Raw genomic sequence first — 14922 nt, 5'->3', positions numbered from 1 at the left:
TTTTATGCATAACATAACACTTTCCGCCCCATGTGTGAGACATTATGCTCCCATGATTGATAGCTGACCTTTTTAAAAAAAAAAAAAATGTTAGTGTCAATGTTGGCATCATTTGATCTCAATCCATTGGAACATGCTTTTATCTTACTTTCCACTAGGCAAGAGTAAAGGCAGCAAACCCATGAGCAAGCAGCAACTGAATGCTGAGGTTTGGTAACGTATCTCCAGTGTTGAAACTCTTCCAAGATTTCAAGCTTTTACTGGAAAAAGATTTTGCGATATTTTTTTTATATCTTGTAACGTCAACCCGTCAGTTGAACACTTAAATCCAATTTTTACTTCAAATCCATTGTTATAGTGTATAAAGACAAAATCATAAAAAAACATCACTGTCCAAATACGTTTGGACCACTGTAGTTGATGACACAGTATGTAATCGGTGGAATTACTAACAATCAGATAATAAAAGCTTGTGCATGAACATCTGACAGGCATCAGCCTTCGGACAAACAATTTTACAACAGTGTACTGTACAGGGTAAAGGTTTATTGTTTATTGCCTTTTCGAGGGTTGTGTCGTAAAAGACGATCATTTGTATGTTTGATTACAAATCATCCACTGATGCCTTCTTCCCGTAACTTTGAACGCTTCATAAAACTTAACTGACTGCTTCCATGCTTCCTATCTTCAACCTTAAAGTAGATGTTACAGTATCTGTGAAACAAATATTCAAAGATCCAATGATGAAAAAAGAGCTTTACTACAATTGTCTGTAACAAATCTGTGCATTCTTGTGTGACAATGATATGAGGAGTCACAACATTGCCAAAAGATACTAAACTCGCCAGTTCAAAACACTTCCATTCATTTGTGGTGAAGCATCTTAAATAGAGGGCTCAAATATACAGTAACATAACCCACATAATTAAAACAAAAGATTTCCTTGCTTATGTATTTATTGTATATATTTTTTCCTTATTAAAATTTCCTGCTGTTGGAAAATGTCATTGAGAACCATTACCTGGTGAACCAGTTCATGGGCAATAACACTGGCAACCCTTTGCTTATTGTAGGACGATGATTGTTTCTCGTCATACAGCAAGTTGGTCTCTCTGTAGGTGATGAGTCCCCAGTTTTCCATTGCACCTGTGCCAAAGTCAGGGATGGCTATCTTGTCTAGGTAAAACACAGACATGCACGCATGCACACAAACACACACATACATACTCCTATAAATATTGCACAATTTATTTATTCACTTTTCATAAGATTTGTGACTAAATATGGTGATAAATGAAGACTAATGAAATGTTACCGAGTTTTGGGATGGAGTAGTTCATATTGAAATATTCCTCAAAGTAATCAAAAATTATTTTGGTTGTGTTTGCTGCATATGTTGCAGTTTCTATCTGACTTGGCTGGGTGTAGATTCTCAACTAGAAAGACAAAGAAAATACATATTTTGTGCCCGGTTATTGTGAAATCACTAAATACTGAAGTGGTAACAAAAGTAGGAAGCAGTGGTGGTAAACTCACAGGAATTCCTCGGGCAGATAGTCTTTCCACATGATCGAACTGGTGCACAGCAAAACATACCAAATAGGTACTCATTGGAATGGACTTCTGGAATGAGGTCCTCATTTTATTGCCAGACAGAAGTTCGGGGGCACTCTGAACAGACAGTGGAAACGCGTAATGAGGCTAATGTAATTCAGTCTGCAAAACTGGGTACATACCCCATCCCCACAAATGAGAGGAGGGAAAAAATTAGTTCCTCTGTGTTATTATTCACAGTGTTCACCCTTGTCATTCTTGTTTGTTTTTTTGTTTTTTTACCCCCCGTAGGATTGTGACATAATTTAGCAATGGAGTTATGCTATTGAATCTTGAATTTCCTCTTCTCGTTCCTCTTTTTCTTACTATTAGCAACTGCACAGTGTAATTGTAGCAGTACATACAAGCAATTCAAAGGTAAAAGTTGTACCAATGTTCCATAAATAATAAGAAAAAAAAAGATTAAAAATATAAACTACAGGACTTTGAAGGCACTGATGGTGTAGTGGTACACTTGCCTGACTTTAGTGCGGGCAGCATGGGTTCAGTTCCCACTCAGTGACGGTGTGAATGTGAGTGCGAATGGTTGTCTGTGTCTATGTGTGCCCAGTGACTGACTGGCGACCAGTTCAGGGTGAAGTCCGGCTTTCGCCCGATGTCAGCTGGGATGGGCTCCACCGTCCCGCGACCCTAACCAGGATAAGCGGTTTTGAAAATGGATGGTGGATTGACTTTGAAGGGTGACTTCACACATCATGGCTCAAGTGGCACAATTTTGAGATGGGTCATGTCAGCGTAAAGACAAATAAACACGAAATTGGATATCAGAAACAGATCTCTTTCAAATGTGGCTATAAATTACATCTTCAGATGTAACTGTAATCCATCCATCCATCCATTTTCTACCGCTTACCTGAGGTCGGGTCGCGGGGGCAGTAGCTTTAGCAGGGACGCCCAGACTTCCCTCTCCCCAGCCACTTCATCCATCTCTTCCGGGGTGATCCCGAGGCGTTCCCAGGCCAGCCGAAGGATATAGTCTCTCCAGCGTGTCCTGGGTCGTCCCCGGGGTCTCCTCCCGGTGGGACGTGCCCGGAACACCTCACCAGGGAGGCGTCCGGGAGGCATCCGAATCAGATGCCCCAACCACCTCATCCGGCTCCTCTCTACTTTGAGATCCTCCCGGATGACAGAGCTTCTCACCCTATTGCTAAGGGAGAGCTCGGACACCCTGCGGAGGAAACTCATTTCGGCCGCTCGTATCCGGGATCTTGTTCTTTTGGTCACGGCCCGCAACTCGTAACCATAGATGAGGGTAGGAACGTAGATCGACCGATAAATTGAGACCTTCACCTTCCGGCTTAGCTCCTTCTTTACCACAACGGATCGATACAAAGTCCGCATCACTGCAGACGCTGCACCGATCCGCCTGTCGATCTCCGGTTCCATTCTTCCCTCACTCGTGAACAAGACCCCAAGATACTTGAACTCCTCCACTTGGGGCAGGATCTCATGTGACTGTAATGTAAACTGAAAACGCAGATCTACTGTGTCATTGCAAGCCTAACATCCTAAAAAATATGCCAATTGGAGAAAAAAAAATTCATGTTTTTTCATGTGTTGAGTGATAGCAGATGCATTTCATTTGAAATTCATAAATCCCAGAAATGGGATATAGGTATTACATTCAGAATTTGGTACTTTGACCTGTAGTGTAAATCCAGCCTAACCCCCAAATGCGCTTCGTGTGACACTGTTGTGTAGCCCTATTACCTTGACATCTCTCCCCACAGTGTAGAGAGAGGAACTCGAGTCAATAAAGTGTGTGGGGGAAAAAACAATACAGTATATGGACTGGATTGAGGTGTGGACACTTGATGCTATTTAACTGCCATACAAAGTCAATGTTTGCAAAACAATTTTTGTGCAAACAGTGTTATTTAAAACTTTCTGTTCCCACACATTTTGACATTATCATCCATTCATGCATCCATTCTCCATACCGCTTATCCTCATTAGGGTCGCGGGCGTGCTGATCCTATCCCAGCTGACTCTGGGCGGGGTACACCCCGAAGTGGTCGCCAGCCAATCATAGGGCACTTATAAACAAACAACCATTTGCACTCACATTCACATCTAGGGGCAATTTAGAGTCTTCAATTAATCTCCCATGCATGTTTTTGGGATGTGGGAGGAAACCAGAGTACTCAGAGAAAACCCACACAGGCACAGGGAGCACATGCAAACTCCACACAGGGGAGGCCGGATTTGAACCCGGGTCCTCAGAACCGTTCACTGTGCCGCCATTATTTATCAATGTAGGATATTATCATCAGATGTTGCAACTTCAATACCTACCTCAGGTGGCATGTTGGACAGGGCACCATAGGATGCGTCATGAATGATCGAGATTTTATAGGTAGCCTTTTTGTTGGGTTCATCAAAGCAGGGAAACGATTTCCGTGCATCTGTTGGCTCATGATCAGTCGCAGCAATCTTTCTGATAGAATAAAGGAAAGTGTAGTCCATAAACAGTGACTTCCCTTCAACCCTTCTTACAGTATGTATAGCTGAACCTTTATTTCAGTTGAATACATGAGTAAAAAACAAGATCTTTTTTTCTAATTTCTACCCTGCATTCCGCAATAACTCATGCACTGTGAGTTCCTTAGCAATGCTTTAATTTCCATCTTTTGATTATCCTTTCCTCCATGAAACAAATGAAGACAGTTATCATCAAGAGAACAGTGACATTACCAAGGACTAGATGTCCCTCCAAAGTTGATAAAAGATGAGAAGAAAACTGGTAAGGAGGCTGACTAGATGCACGCACGCACATACGCGCGCACGCATGCACGCACACACACACACACACAGACACATATATCTAAAAATTATATATATAATTATATATATTAATTATTACCACGTGGGCAATATCTCCTTCAAGCTCTGGTCCTCTACCAGAGGACTGGGAGCTTGAGGGTTCTGCGCAGGATTTTCGCTGTTCCCAGTATTGCGCTCTTCTGGACGGAGATGTCGGCTGTTGTTCATGGTATCTGCTGGAGCCATCTTCCCAGCTTGGGGGTTACTATGGGCACCACTATTGGCTTCATCATCCCATTTTATAATCTATATACTGTCTAATATTCATCCATCCATCCATCCATTTTCCAGACTGCTTATCCTCACAAGGGTCGCGGGCGTGGTGGAGCCTATCCCAACTATCTTCGGGCGAGAGGTGGCGTAGACCCTGCACTGGTCACCAGCCAATCGCAGGCCACATAGAAACGGACAACCATTCGCATTCACATTCACGCCTATGAGCAATTTAGAGTTTTCAATTAATCTACTATGCATGTTTTTGGGATGTGGGAGTACCCAGAGAAAACCCATGCAGGCATGGGGAGAACATTCAAACTCCACACAAGGGAGGCCAGATTTTGAACCCGGGGTCTTCAGAACTATGAGGCAGATGTGCTAACCAGTGTGTGTGTGTGTGTGTGTGTGCGCGCGTGTGTGTGTGTGTGTATGTGTGTGCGCGTGTGTGTGTGTGTGTGTATACTGTATATATGGGATGGGGTTGACGAAATAGAGAGACTTTGAATATTTCTATGAATAAAAGTCACACAAAAACGATAGCTTAAACACAAAAACAAGATAGCTTAATGACGGAAAATGCAAACAATAGGATGGGTCTCTCTGGCATACTATGTCCGAATACAGCGGTGTATAATATATAAAAAATACAAAATAAATATGATCAAATTAACATTTATTGAATAAGTTTTAACAGAAGGAAATTAATGCACTTACTTGGTAACTCCTGTTTCTGTGTAAACGACTCGGTAAAATCCCACCAAGGAGCCGTTAAGCCACCCTTGGAAATCCAACCTGAGCAGATAGACCTCACCAGGGCCAGTGACCGGCAGCTCCTCTGTAGCCTCAACCACCACATACTCCTGTGGTTGATATTCAAAGCAACTCTTTACTGACACATCCTTCTGCTCTCCCTGCCGGCCCAACAACTTTAGCCTAGGCTTGTCACTGACAAATGTCTCTCTGATATGGAGCCACAGATGGCGGGTGGGCTTGCTGACTTGCACTTGGATCTCCACAGTGCCCGTGTAGGTATCGTCGACAAGGTCTGGTTCCAGCAGCAAGTCATAATGGACCGGTTTCACATAGTCAGGCAGACGAAAATTCTTCCAGTCACCACTACTGTCAGTGGAAGGCTTGCAGGGCCCCCTACCAGGTATTGGGGGTAGCGTAGGCACCGTTGTGGGGGCTGGTGTAGACTGTGTGGTTGTTGTGGTCGTATCAGTCCTGGAGAGGCCCACCCCAAGACCCACTGCCAAAGAGCAGACTACTACTATAATACAAATGATAAATACATGCTTGCCACGGATGCAGTATTGCCTCTTTTCATGCTCCAAGTCCATGCTGTTGACCATAATGGCCATCCAATGCTCGAATGCCTAAAAATAATGGAATTTGTCCAGGTACCAATCTGCAGTTGTAGCTGAAGACTGTGGCTCTCAGAATAGATGTATAATGTGTAAATTGATCTTAGGCTGGCCTCTGTGGTGCTGAGGGGTTGAGAAAAGGAAACTGAGGGGGAAAGAATCTCACAGTGGCAAGACACTCTCCTCGGAGCAGTGAGCACGCCTCCTTGTGTAAATCAGTAATCTGCCAGTCAATAAAAAGATGAACTTCAGGTCTATGTGTGTGGCCTTGCTGAAAGAATGTTGAGCCCTTAAAACATAAACTTAACTACATACATACTGATGTATTATTACAGTTGCAAAATGCTTTACATAATGGTCAATGATGGGAAGGAATAATAATTTTAAATGAGGTTTTTAAGGTCATGCTAAAGCATTTCAATTGGATTCAAGTCCAGACTTTGACGAGGCTACTCCAAGACCTTCATTTTTTTAAGCCATTCAGAAAATGACTTTCTGGTGTGTTTTGGATCATTGTCCTGCTGTGGAACCCTAGTGCGCTTCAACTTGAGGTGACTGTTGGCCGAACATTCTCCTTCAGGATTTTATGATAAAGAGCAGAATTCATTTTTCCATCAATTACAGCAAGTTGTCCAGGTCCTGAAGTAACAACACAGCCCCAGACCATCACACAACCACCAACATGTTTGACTGTGGGTATGATGTTCTTTTTTTTCTGAAATGCTTTGTTACATTTATCAGATGTAACGAGACACACACCATCTCCACATTCCATAGAATATTCTCCCAAAATTCTCGGGAATCATTCAGATGTTTTGTTTTCTTTTTCTTGCAAAAGTAAGATGAGACGTTGTTTTCGGTGAGCAGTGTTTTTTTCACCTTGGAATTCTGCCATGGATGCAATTTTTGCCCAGTCTCTTCCTTATTGTTGCGTAATGAACACTGAACTTAACTAAGGCAAGGAAGGCCTGCAGTTCTTTAGTGGTTCTCAATCGTTGCCGCCCTGGGACCCGCATTTTCCTATTGTTGCAAAGTCATTAATGACTTTTAGAGAAGTTAAGAACAATAAAGATTTTTTGTCTAAAAATAGCCTCTGATAACACATGTAGCAGCATATTCTGTATTTAAATTTTGTTTCAAATGAGTTTGCTGTGGCGGCACGGTGGACGACTGGTTAGAGCGTCAGCCTCACAGTTCTGAGGAGCGGGGTTCAATCCCCGGTCCCGCCTGTGTGGAGTTTGCATGTTCTCCCCGTGCCTGCGTGGGTTTTCTCCGGGCACTCCGGTTTCCTCCCACATCCCAAAAACATGCATTAATTGGGGACTCTAAATTGCCCGTAGGTGTGAATGTGAGTGCGAATGTTGTTTGTTTGTATGTGCCCTGCGATTGGCTGGCAACCAGTTTAGGGTGTAACCCGCCTCCTGCCCGATGATAGCTGGGATAGGCTCCAGCATGCCCGCGACCCTAGTGAGGATAAGCGGCTCAGAAAATGGATGGATGGATGAGTTTGGTGTACCGCCAAAAGCATATTGCTAGCCATGACATCCACCAGCCAGAGGCTGAGCTGCACTGCATTTGTTTACAGAGTAAACTAGTGCCTAGAGTGCAAGGAAGTACAACCCCAATTCCAATGAAGTTGGGACATTGTGTTAAACATAAATAAAAACAATACAATTATTTGAAAATCATGTTTGACCTATGTTTAATTGAATACACTACAAAGACAAGATATTTAATGTTCAAACTGATAATCTTTATTGTTTTTAGCAAATAATCATTAACTTAAAATTTTATGGCTGCAACACGTTCCAAAAAAAGCTGCGACAGGGTCATGTTTACCACTGTGTTACATCACCTTTTCTTTTAACAACATTCAATAAACGTTTGGGAACTGAGGACACTAATTGTTGAAGCTTTGTAGGTGGAATTCTTTCCCATTCTTGCTTGATGTACAGCTTCAGCTGTTCAACAGTCCAGGGTCTCCGTTGTCGTATTTTACGTTTCATAATGCGCCAGACAGGTCTGGACTGCAGGCAGGCCAGGCTAGTACCCGCACTCTTTTACTACAAAGCCATATGTAGCGCATTTCATAGACAAGGTCTTTAAATGTGCTTTACATGATGAAAAGCATTTAAAAACAAAGAAAGAAACAGCTCATAAACATTTAAAACTCAGAAAAAAAATAAAAGTACAATTAAAACAGCGTACAGTACAAAAAAATAGCATTTAAAAGTGGAAATGCTCTAAAAAGCATGAGAAAAATATTTGTTTTTAACCTGGACTTAAAAACATTCACACTTGGGGCTGACGTACTTCTGTTGGCAGCATAATAGCTAAATGCTGCTTCACCATGTTTGCTTTGGACTCTGTGCTCCACAAGTTGATCTGAGTCTGTCGATCTCAGAGCCCTAGTTGGGTTTATATTCCATTAGCATTGCTTTCATGTATTCAGGACCTAAACAATTTAGTGCTGTGACCAGTAGCAGAACTTTAAAATATATTCTAAAGCTGACTGGAAGCCAGTATAAAGACTTTAGAATTGGAGTAATTTGCTCTGACCTCTTTGTTCTGGTCAGAACCCGAGGTGCAGCATCCTGAATGAACTGCAGCTGTTTAATGCTCTTTTGGGGGAGTCCGGTCAGAAGACCATTACAATAGTCAAGTCTACTTCTGATAAAAGCACGGATGAGCTTTTCCTGGTCTGCTTGACCCATGCAAGCCTTCACTTTGGATATGGTCTTCAGATGGTAGAAGGCAGTTTTAGTAATTGATTTGATATGACTGTCGAAAGTCAGGTCGGAATCTATCAGCGCACCAAGGTTTCGGACTTGGTCTTTGGTTTTTCAAGAGAGTGACTCCAGGTATTTACTAACAGCAATCCTTTTTTCTTTATTGCCAAAACCAATTATCTCAGTTTTGTTGTGGTTTATTTGAAGTAAATTTTGGTGACACGACAAGTGAGTGGTTGGATCCAAGAGCAGTCGGAGGCAGATGTGAAAGGATGAATAGTTTATTGATGAAAGGTAATGGCGGTGGTCCTAGGGGGGTTGGCAGGCGGCGGTGTGGACAGTTGGCAGGCAGTGGTGAGGCGGCTGGCTTGGTGGCAGGAATAACGTGGATCAGGAACACGGGGGTAAAACACACTGGAACAAGGAGACACAGGAGTCAAAAAGGAATGAGGAATAGGGTGACTTACGGGAGGTAAAAGGGCCGTGGTACCACTGAAAGTAACTGCAGGCAGTATATGACAGTACCCCCTCTCAACGGACGCCTCCAGGCGTCCTGCCAAGCTTCCCCGGTTGAGCCGCGTAGAAGTCATCCAAAAGTGTATGATCGAGTATTAGTTTCCAGTAAATCCACGACCGTTCCTCCTCCAGGGTGCAGGTGGAGACAGGCTTAAGCAACGAGACGTGGAAGGTCTGAATTTTCAAGCACAAGGATGTAACTTTCCATCCTTGAGACATTTCTGGCAGAGCACTGCTCCTATACCGGCATCAGACGCATCAACTTCTACCACAAACTGCTGTTTAAGATCTGGCAAAGTGAAGATGGGAGCGGAGGTAAAGCCCGATTTATGTTTCTGAAAAGCTGACTGACAAAGCGGGTTCCATCCGAAAGGTCTGTGTGGCGAGGTAAGATCATGCAAAGGCGAGGCTATAGAACTGAAATTTCTAATGAACTTTCTGTAGAAATTAGCGAACCCTAAGAACCTTTGTACGTCCTTGGATGACGTGGGAGTGTGACAATTAGTCACGGCATCAACTTTGCAAGGGTCCATTTTTATTTCACCTGGAGCCAGCACGAACCCTTGACATATAGTTCATTCTGCAGTAACTGCTGCAACACAGAGCGGATATGAATGATGTGAGTCTCCTCATCCGGGCAGAATATCAAAATATCGTCCAAATATACAAAAATGTACACATTCAACATGTAATGCAGCCCTATGGGGGGCACAAGTCAGTGCAAACAAGTCAAAGAAGAAGAAGAGGTGGAAAGCGAGCAGGTTAGGGTGATTAAGGATAGAGATGTAAATGTGTTGAGTATGCGAGCTAGATGGAAAGAATACTTCGAGGAGTTGATGAATGAAGAAAATGAGAGAGAAGGGAGAGTAGAAGAGGCGAGTGTGGTGGACCAGGAAGTGGCAATAATTAGTAAGGGGGAAGTTAGAAAGGCATTAAAGAGGATGAAAAATGGAAAGGCAGTTGGTCCTGATGACATTCCTATGGAGGTATGGAAGCATCTAGGAGAGGGGGCTGTGAAGTTTTTGACCAGCTTGTTCAATAGAATTCTAGTGCGTGAGAAGATGCCTGAGGAATGGAGGAAAAGTGTACTGGTGCCCATTTTTAAGAACAAACGTGATGTGCAGAGTTGTGGGAACTATAGAGGAATAAAGTTGATGAGCCACACAATGAAGTTATGGGAAAGAGGAGTAGTGGAGGCTAGACTCAGGACAGAAGTGAGTATTTGCGAGCAACAGTATCGTTTCATGCCTAGAAAGAGTACCACAGATGCATTATTTGCCTTGAGGATGTTAATGGAAAGGTACAGAGAAGGTCAGAAGGAGCTACATTGTGTCTTTGTAGATCTAGAGAAAGCCTATGACAGAGTACCCAGAGAGGAACTGTGGTACTGCATGCGGAAGTCTGGAGTGGCAGAGAAGTATGTTAGAATAATACAGGACATTTATGAGGGCAGCAGAACAGCGGTGAGGTGTGCTGTAGGTGTGACAGACGAATTTAAGGTGGATGTGGGACTGCATCAGGGATCAGGCCTGAGCCCCTTCCTTTTTGCAGTGGTGATGGATAGGCTGACAGATGAGGTTAGACTGGAATCCCTGTGGACCATGATGTTTGCAGATGACATTGTGATCTGCAGTGAAAGCAGGGAGCAGCTGGAGGAACAGTTAGAAAAATGGAGGCATGCACTGGAAAGAAGAGGAATGAAGATTAGTCGAAGTAAGACAGAATATATGTGCATGAATGAGAGGGGTGGTGGGGGAAGAGTGAGGCTCCAGGGAGAAGAGATAGCAAGGGTGGAGGACTTTAAATACTTGGGGTCAACCGTCCAGAGCAATGGTGAGTGTGGTCAGGAAGTGAAGAAATGGGTACAAGCAGGTTGGAACGGCTGGAGGAAGGTGTCAGGTGTGTTATGTGACAGAAGAGTCTCTGCTAGGATGAAGGGCAAAGTTTATAAAACAGTGGTGAGGCCAGCCATGATGGACGGATTAGCGACAGTGGCACTGAAGAGACAACAGGAAGCAGAGTTGGAGGTGGCGGAAATTAAGATGTTGAGGTTCGCTCTCCTTGACCAGGTTGGATACAATTAGAAATGAGCTCATCAGAGGGACAGCCAAGGTTCGATGTTTTGGAGACAAAGTTAGAGAGAGCAGACTTCGATGGTTTGGACACGTCCAGAGGAGAAATAGTGAGTATATTGATAGAAGGATGATGAGATTGGAGCTGCCAGGCAAGAGAGCTAGAGGAAGACCGAAGAGAAGGTTGATGGATGTCATGAGGGAAGACATGATGGCAGTTGGTGTTCGAGAGGAGGATGCAGGAGATAGGCTTACATGGAAAATGATGACGTGCTGTGGTGATCCCTAACGGGACAAGCCGAAAGGAAAAGAAGAAGTAGACATTCAACATGTCACGCAGGACATCATTGACAAGGTTCTGGAACACAGCTGGTGCGTTAGTAAGCCCAAAAGGCATTACCAAATACTCGTAATGTCCCGTTGGTGTGTTGAATGCTGTTTTCCATTAATCCCCCTCCCTTTTTGTGACTAGATGATATGCATTTCTTAAGTCTCGTGTGGTGAAAACCTTGGCTCCCTCCAGGAATTCAAAGGAGGAGGAGATGAGAGGAAGAGGGTAACTGTTTTTTACAGTTATGTCGTTGAGACCCCGGTAATCGATACAGGGTCGCAGAGTCTTTTCCTTCTTGTCCACAAAGAAAAATCCGGCTCCCGCAGGGGATGAAGATGGGTGAATAATCCCGGCTGCCAGTGATTCATCCACATACTCCTTCATAGCCTTGTGTTCCGGCCCTGAAAGAGAGAATAACCTCCCTCGTGGAGGTGTGGTTCCAGGCAGCAAGTCAACTGCACAGTCATAAGGTCTGTGGGGTGGAAGGGATTTGGCCTTGGACTTGGAAAAAAACGTCTTTAATGTCCTGGTAACAGGTGGGCACTTGAAATAAGTCAGGATCCCCCGATGGGGTGTGTGGATTTTCATTTGAAACATATCCCTGAACATCACATGGAGGCTTGACACAGTTCTGGGCGCAATAGCTGCCCCATGACATAACCTGCCCAGAGGACCAGTCAATGTGGGGGTTATGTAATTTCAACCATGGGTTCCCGAAAATAAGGTCATGATTCATGGCGTCAATAACATGAAAACTAATGCGTTCCGAGTGAGAATCAGGAAATGTCAATGTGAGTGTTTGGGTGCGGTGAGTGATCTTGCCCATAAAACTGCCATTTGCGGCATAGGTGTTGCGATGCTGTTTTATTTGAAAGGTTCTAAGGTGCATCCGTCTAACGAGGAGAGAGTTGAGTAAGTTTGCGTCAGAACCAGAGTCAATTAATACAGGTGTATGAATTTCTTGATCAGGAGAGCATAGTGTCACTTTAGGAAGAACCCGGGCAAGGTCTTCCTTAATGAAATTCAGAATCACCTCTCCCGTACCCTTGCTTCTGGCACCGACAACCTTGACGTGACAGTTGCTCACGGAATGACCCAACTGCCCGCAGTAGAATCACCGCCTTTCCCTCAGCCGGCGTTGACGTTCCTCAGGGGAGAGCTGGAACCTGCCCAGTTGCATGGGTTCTTCCGTGGGGACGCAAGCCAGTGGATTGAGACCAAAAACAGGGGATCTGCCTTGGTTTGGCAGGTCACCGAGGCACGTCCTCCAAGTGCGTGGTGACGCAGCCCTCCGCCGAACTCCGTCCAGCTCATGATCAAAAAGCCTTTTGTCGATTTTTACGGCGAGAGTGATGAGAGTGTTTAGTGGAGCAAATGATCCTTGACGGAGGGGAATAGTCCTTGAAAAAATGCATCGAGTAGTGCCCTGTTATTCCACTGACTCTCAGCTGCTTGAATGCGAAACTCAATCGCGTAATTCCACACCAGATCGAGCTGCCTCACGATCTGGTGTGGAATACTGGAAAATTTACTACATCGTCTTTATGAAAGAAGCCCAAGAATGACATGCAGTGGAATTGCGGCTCCATTCAGCAGTAGTCCACGCCTCCGCACGACCAGTCAGGTGGGAAATGACAAAAGCGATCTTTGCCCACTCGGTGGCGAAAGCAGCTGCCTGCAGCTCAAAGTGGAATTCGCACTGAGTGATGAACGGCTTAATATTCCCAGAAACCCCAGAGAACCTCTCCGGTTGAGAGAGCTGTGAGCAGACAGCAGCGGCTGTGGCAGGTGGCTGCATGGTAACTGCTTCACATGGAAACTTTGGTACCGTGGCGGTATCGGGTGTTGTGCCAACTGTTTCCTTCTTCTGAATCATTTTCATAAGAACTTCAAACTGTGAGGCCACCTGACTCATCATATTGTCTGTGATGCTTTGACGGTCCCTCGAGATGAAGGTGGAGTGCAGCAAGCTGCTCATCCTGCTTCGAGAGACGTTTACCCTGCGCTTGAAGGGCTTTGCGCACTGGGTCTGAGTCTGCTGGGTCCATGTTATGGCCAGTTCGTTCTGTCATGAACGGAATAGAGGATAGGACCCAAAAATGCACGACTCCACTACAAATGGACAGTTTCAAAAAGAGAGGTTTAATATACGGGCAGAGGTCGGTACACAGGCAGGCAATCCGAAAAGGCAACAGTATCCAAAAACGTGAGGCAAAAAGGCAAGGTCGACAATCGGAACAGGGTCTAGGATTACTCTGAGTCGGTGACGTGGAAACAAGGAATGCTGCAACGCGACGACAAGGTACAACGAACTGGCGACTAGAAAGAATGAGACACTCGGTTGAATGCAAGGGGTAATTAAGGTGAACGAGGCACAGGTGGTGAAGATGCTGTCAGGAGCAAGTGTGTATGAGACAGCGGGAAGACAACAACCAGAACACATACCCATGACAGACCATTTGTCCCCATCCTGCCTCAAAGTCTGCGCGGACCAGCTCGCTCCAGTCTTCACACAGATCTTCAATAGATCTTTGGAACTGTGCGATGTACCATCCTGATTCAAACGGTCCACCATCATTCCAGTCCCCAAGAAAACTACAATCCCGGGTCTAAATGACGACAGGCCTGTCGCCTTGACATCTGTGGTCATGAATTCCTTTGAACGTCTCGTGCTGGACCACCTCAAGAGCGTCACAGGTCCCCTGCTGGACCCCCTCCAGTTTGCCTACCGAGCGAACAGGTCTGCGGATGATGCAGTCAGCATGGGACTGCACTTCATCCTAGAACACCTCAACAGTGCAGGGAACTACCCGAGGATACTGTTCGTGGACTTCAGCTCAGCGTTCAACACCATCATCCCTGAACTCCTTTCCTCCAAGCTTCTCCAGCTCAGCGTCTCACCTGCCATCTGCCAGTGGATTTACAGCTTTCTGACGGGCAAGACACAGCAGGTCAGGCTGGGGGAGCCCACCTCATCCACACGCAGCATCAGCACTCGGGCGCCCCAAGGTTGTGTCCTCTCTCCGCTGCTCTTCTCTCTCTACACGAACGACTGCACCTCAGCGCACCCGACTGTCAAACTCCTGAAGTTTGCAAATGACACCACTGTCATCGGCCTCATCAAGGACGGTGACGAGTCTGCATATCGACAGGAAGTGGAGCGGCTGGAGCTGTGGTGTGGCCGACACAACCTGGAGCTGAACACGCTCAAGACTGTAGAGATGATCGTGGACTTCAGGAGGCATCCTTCGCCACAG

General features: G+C 45.0%; 1 protein-coding gene across 4 annotated transcripts in view; it reads right to left on the bottom strand.

Moving 5' to 3' along the window:
- The window catches only part of enpep (glutamyl aminopeptidase), a 38761-nt gene extending 32596 nt beyond the window's left edge, over nucleotides 1-6165 (bottom strand). For all 4 annotated transcript variants that reach the window (XR_009791515.1, XR_009791516.1, XM_061795319.1 and 1 more), the window contains exons 1-5: nucleotides 5368-6165; nucleotides 3910-4051; nucleotides 1537-1671; nucleotides 1316-1436; nucleotides 1022-1176 (exon numbers count right to left, since the gene is read on the bottom strand). Coding sequence is in view for 2 of the 4 variants with exons in the window: in XM_061795319.1 (XP_061651303.1) it covers nucleotides 1022-1176; nucleotides 1316-1436; nucleotides 1537-1671; nucleotides 3910-4051; nucleotides 5368-6014 (1200 nt within the window). In the remaining 2 variants the exon portion in view is untranslated. The remainder of the gene's footprint in view (nucleotides 1-1021; nucleotides 1177-1315; nucleotides 1437-1536; nucleotides 1672-3909; nucleotides 4052-5367) is intronic.
- Between the last annotated feature and the right edge of the window lie 8757 nt (nucleotides 6166-14922).

Source organism: Phyllopteryx taeniolatus, chromosome 13, assembly GCF_024500385.1.
Source record: "Phyllopteryx taeniolatus isolate TA_2022b chromosome 13, UOR_Ptae_1.2, whole genome shotgun sequence".
Classification (NCBI taxonomy): Eukaryota; Metazoa; Chordata; class Actinopteri; order Syngnathiformes; family Syngnathidae; genus Phyllopteryx; species Phyllopteryx taeniolatus.
Note: the sequence above shows the minus strand (reverse complement) of the source record. Positions and strands in the feature narration are given on the sequence as shown.